The 4,680-nt window shown below is 57.3% G+C and overlaps 1 protein-coding gene across 1 annotated transcript; it reads left to right on the forward strand.

Moving 5' to 3' along the window:
- The first annotated feature begins 569 nt into the window (after positions 1-569).
- On the forward strand, positions 570-3,590 carry TCF21 (transcription factor 21). Its single transcript, XM_041469913.1, has 2 exons — positions 570-1,466; positions 3,040-3,590. Exons 1-2 carry the CDS (start codon positions 1,017-1,019, stop codon positions 3,127-3,129), a joined length of 540 nt encoding a protein of 179 aa, XP_041325847.1. The 5' UTR covers positions 570-1,016; the 3' UTR covers positions 3,130-3,590.
- Positions 3,591-4,680: the final 1,090 nt, after the last annotated feature.

The following is a 4,680-nucleotide window of genomic DNA, read 5'->3' on the forward strand; positions in this document are numbered from 1 at the left end:
TCACAGAGTGCTGGGATCTTGGCCACTTGGCACACCTGTGGACCAGGAAGCCTCCGCAACATTCACAGCTGGGAGGACTCAGAGACTGACAGGGACCGGGACTTGTCGGACGTCACCCCGGAAGGCTGGAAGAAGTCAGATCCTCCTGCCTCCAGCCCCTGCACTGTGACGGCAAGGTCCACGCTGCTGGCCAGGCAGTGGAGCACTCCCTTCCTGGAATATGCAACTAGCTGGACAGGATGCGTTCACAAATATAATCATCCACAAATCTCCCCCAGATTAGGTTACAGGACAGCGTTTTGACGGCACGCATTACAAAGCTCCCTGGAAGGCTCGGCTGGTGGATCTGCTGCTCTCTCTGCTCATGACCCATTTTGGCTTTCATCAAGAATCATGACACCAGCTGCCTGGGTCATCTAGGAGGCAGAGAGGGGGAGAGTAACCCTGGGCTGTAAAGGGAAGTGGGGAAGGACTAAAGAAGGAGGAGAAGGAGAAGGAGAAGGAGGAGGAGGAAGGGGGAGGATAGAAAGACAGAACACGGGGAGAGAGAGTAAGTAAGTTGTTTTAGTCCAGTTGTGAAGATTTGAATCCCAGTTTTGTGCTCTCGGCAAAGGCTTGCTGGGATACTTCATTCCCTGTCCTGTGCAAAGGTCTGTGATTGGGGATGTGGTGTGCTCAGTGGGCAGGGCCCCTCCCCTGGGCTGGATCCGCCTCTCTTATCCCCCAGATAAATTACTAGTGTCCTCACTAAATTCCTCGGCTTTCTCTCTCCCTCTCTCTCTCCCTCTCTCACACAATCTCACTCCCTCCCTCAAACACAGGCAAAGCGGGGTTGGGGGGCGGGAGGGCGGGGATCCTCTCTGGACTGGTATTGTGCCTTAGTCCTGGGCGGGGAGGGAAGGGGAGGAAAATACTGGTGCCCCTTCTCTCCTACGCCGCCTTGAAATAGATTTGAGGAGCTGCCCTTCTTCCCCCCCTCCCCCCTTTCCTGCTGGTCTTTTGGCATCTTCCAGACCATGTCCACTGGGTCCCTCAGTGATGTGGAAGATCTGCAGGAGGTGGAGATGCTGGAGTGCGATGGCCTGAAAATGGATACTAACAAAGAGTTTGGGGCGTCCACCGAGAGCAACGAGGAGGGATCCAATGGCGAGAATGGCTCCCCTCAGAAGGGGAGAGGGGCCTCGGGCAAGAGGAAAAAAGCACCCCCCAAGAAGAGCCCTTTAAATGGAGTGAGCCAGGAGGGAAAGCAGGTACAGAGAAATGCTGCCAACGCCAGAGAGAGGGCGAGGATGAGGGTCCTTAGCAAAGCCTTCTCCAGGCTTAAGACCACCCTACCCTGGGTGCCCCCAGACACCAAACTTTCCAAACTGGACACCTTGAGGTTGGCCTCCAGCTACATTGCTCACCTGAGGCAGATCCTGGCCAATGACAAGTATGAGAACGGCTACATCCACCCAGTCAACTTGGTAAGTCAGAGTCCGCCGAGGACAGGCACGCTGTGTGTGTGCATGGGGAGAGGTGGGCGAGGAGCTGGCATGGGGCATGTGCGGGGACAAAACTTTGCTGCGCTTATCACAGAGAGCCTGGTGCCACTGGGGTGGAAAGTGGTGCTGTACAAGGGGACAGGCTCCCAGCTGCCCTGCTGCCCTGTGCCCTGAGCACCAAGCCTCCTAGGCCCCCTCTGCTGCTCCTAGCAATCCCTTCCAGGAGACAGGCAGCCACGCTGGCCACAAATAAACAGGGACAGGCTTTATACTTTACTGCCCCAGAAATGATGAGAAACCACAGAGGCTTTCTACCTGTAAGTGGGCAGGTATAGGAATTTGGGTAGAAAAGGCTGTGTTTGAGGAAGGACCCAGGATTTATTCTTATCCTGTGTCTCTACCCCAGTGTTTTCTGACACAATACTGTCCCCAGGCTCTAGCTTTTTAAAGACAGGACTCTTGGGGTTCTGTGCTCAACTGTTCAGGTTTGCTGAGTCCAGGAAATTTCTCCTATACCTGTAAATTGGCGCAGGAGAAATAAATACCAATGCAGACTCCCCAGAGGAGATGTCTGCCACAGGCACACTCCACAATGCCTCTCCCTGGGCTGTGTGGTGTCCCTCCTGCTGCTCCCACCGCATAAAGTTTTCCCGAGCAGCCCTGGATCTCCCAACCATTCCCGGCTGCCAGAAATATCCAGTTTCCAGCTCTAAAAATATATACAAATTATGTAAACCAGGGGTAAGCAAGATCTGCCTAGGCTCTTTTTAGACATACAGCCTTCATACTGCCCACACGTGCAGACCCTGACTCATAAATGGATCACAGAGAGGAGCTGGGGACGTTTCACTGAGGTCAGGCTCTGCCTTTTGAGCTCTGGACCCTGGGGGAAAGTACGTTACCCACTGTGTCAGCTGCTAAAGGCCTGGGAGATAATTTTTGATTAAAAACAAAATCCTCAGCGCAACAACATTGGAAAAAAAATAAAACCAGCACCCAATATATCTATAACCTCCCTCCTCTTCCGCACAGAGGCACACCAAAACATGCTCCCCGAGCCGCGGGAGGCCAGGGAGAGCAGCTGGGGGGCTGCCGGGGCCCCTGGCAGCTCCTGTGCCCGGGGTAGGGCGGCGAGGCGTGAGGAGGCTCCCGCGGGTCGGAGCCCCCACGCCGGTCTCGACCAAAGCCGAGGGGTGCCCGCGGCGATTATGCCGGGGCATGCGGATGTGCCGGAGCCAGGCGGCTCCTTTCTCCTTCCCTTCTGCCGCGCATCAGACGGGCTTCGCCGCCCCGAGGATGCCCGGTGGGGACCGCCGGGGCTGAGAGGCAAAGCGGCATCAGCCGCCTGGGAAAGGCAAAAGGGTCCTTGCCGAAGGCAGCGGAGGTGCCCCGGCCTGAGCCCCGCTCTGCGCTGCCCGAAGTGGACTCAGGTGGGGAATGCCGGGCTCGGTTCGCCCGGACGCTCCCGAGTCGGACCCGCTGGCGATATGAGCGTTGCAATGTGCATTTCTCCATGTGTAACCCCCTTCCCACTCGTGTCTTTTCCTGGCTACAGACTTGGCCTTTTATGGTAGCCGGCAAACCCGAGAGTGACCTGAAAGAAGTGGTGAACACAAACCGCTTGTGCGGCCCGACGGCATCCTGAGCCCCGCGGCCGGGCCAGCAGCGTCCGTCCCGGCGCGGCCGTGGAGCGGGCGGCGGGGCGGGCAGGGACCCGCCGAGGCCCCGCCGCTGCCCCGGGCCCCGGCAGAGCCACGGGGAGAGCCGCTCTCCCGGCGCAGAGGAGACCAAATATGCCCTAGCAAAGACTCCATCCACCCCGAGAGATCCTGACTCTATTTAACTTTATTAAATGCGTGTACAGTCGAGTGTCCTGCAACCGCAGCCTTGCTGGTTCAAGAGCTACTAGAGAAAAGACAGAGATCAAACAAAACCTACCCCGCGTGTATCTTTTGTCTGAGACCTGTGAAATATGTAGATGCCTAGAAAAACTGACTTTGACAGTCATCTCTATGAAGTAATTCACCCTAAAGATATATAGATATATTTTCTTCAAGCAGATTCTGCTCTATTTCTGTGAATAAACCTTCCTTTCTACTGAACACGGAGCGGTGTTAAGTGTTCGTTTGAGACTCTCGGGCTCGGCGGGGGAAGGACAGAGCCTCCGCCGGCTCCGCCGCTGCACGAAGCGGCTGCGCTGCGGGGATCCTGCCTCTCCGCCGCGGGCCACAGGAGGTCTGCTTCCCCGGAGCTAAAGACCTGGAGCACACCCCTGGGGGAGGGGGAGACTGGGTCCGCAGCTCGCCGCGGGAGCCCGGCCCGGCTCCGCAGCCCGGCGCCCGGGCGCTGCGGGAGCCGCCCCCGCCGCTCCGGCCGCTCCGCTCCGCGGGGACTGGAACAGTGATCTATTGATGAAGTACAGTCGGTCCTCAGCGCCGGGAATTTTTAACTTAAACATCTCCTCTCTATCGATCAGCGCACCCGTGGGAGATGAGGCTGAGATAAACAGGAGTGCGGGGCGCTCCCCCTGCACCGGCAGCGGCCGCCGGCAGCTGATGCGCCAGATCCCACCGCGCTGTTTAATGTTTCAGGGTTATGACCGCACTGTTTACAAGATGTCTTCGGTTATTTATACTGTTATTATTAGCACAGGGGCTTTAAATTTCCGCCTCACTTGCTCTTTCAATACCAACCCTCGGTTCCGTTTGATACCTGTGTACTTTCTGGCCGAAAGCAGGAGAGGGGCAGCAGGGGCTGCAGGGCCGTCCTCCGGACCAAGCCCTCCGACCCCGCTAGTTGCGGGGGCCGGCGGCAGGGCCCGGGACGCGGTCACAGGCAGCGAGGGGGCCACAGACCCTCCTGGGGGCTCCCTCCCCTGGGTATCCCCCGCAGGCCGGTGCTGAGCTGCCTCGGGCATCCGTGCAGCCTGGATTGTGTTAATTCTCATCCCCCACTTTCCCCCGAGATAACTGGACGAGGTGGCGCGTCCTCCAGGCGACCCAAATTCACCAGTCGGGTTCATGCGTGGGCTAGGTTAGCTTTAATTAAAGCAACTCGCTGTGAACCGAGGACTGTGCAAACATCTCAGCCCTCATTATGAAAAGGGCCAGGACCTGCTGTATCATCCTAATGGTTCTGAAGGGGAGAGCTGTTTAATTTCACTTTTGTGCAGCTTTATCCCTATGGCACACAATTA

This window comes from Pyrgilauda ruficollis, unplaced genomic scaffold (assembly GCF_017590135.1).
Source record: "Pyrgilauda ruficollis isolate IOZ18807 unplaced genomic scaffold, ASM1759013v1 scaffold24, whole genome shotgun sequence".
In the NCBI taxonomy this organism is placed as follows: Eukaryota; Metazoa; Chordata; class Aves; order Passeriformes; family Passeridae; genus Pyrgilauda; species Pyrgilauda ruficollis.

Coding starts and splice junctions, on each gene's coding strand:
- TCF21 (XM_041469913.1), top strand. CDS start 1,017: ATGTCCACTGGGTCCCTCAGTGATGTGGAAGATCTGCAGGAGGTGGAG. Junction 1,467..3,039: donor ACATCCACCCAGTCAACTTG/GTAAGTCAGAGT, acceptor TCCTGGCTACAG/ACTTGGCCTTTTATGGTAGC.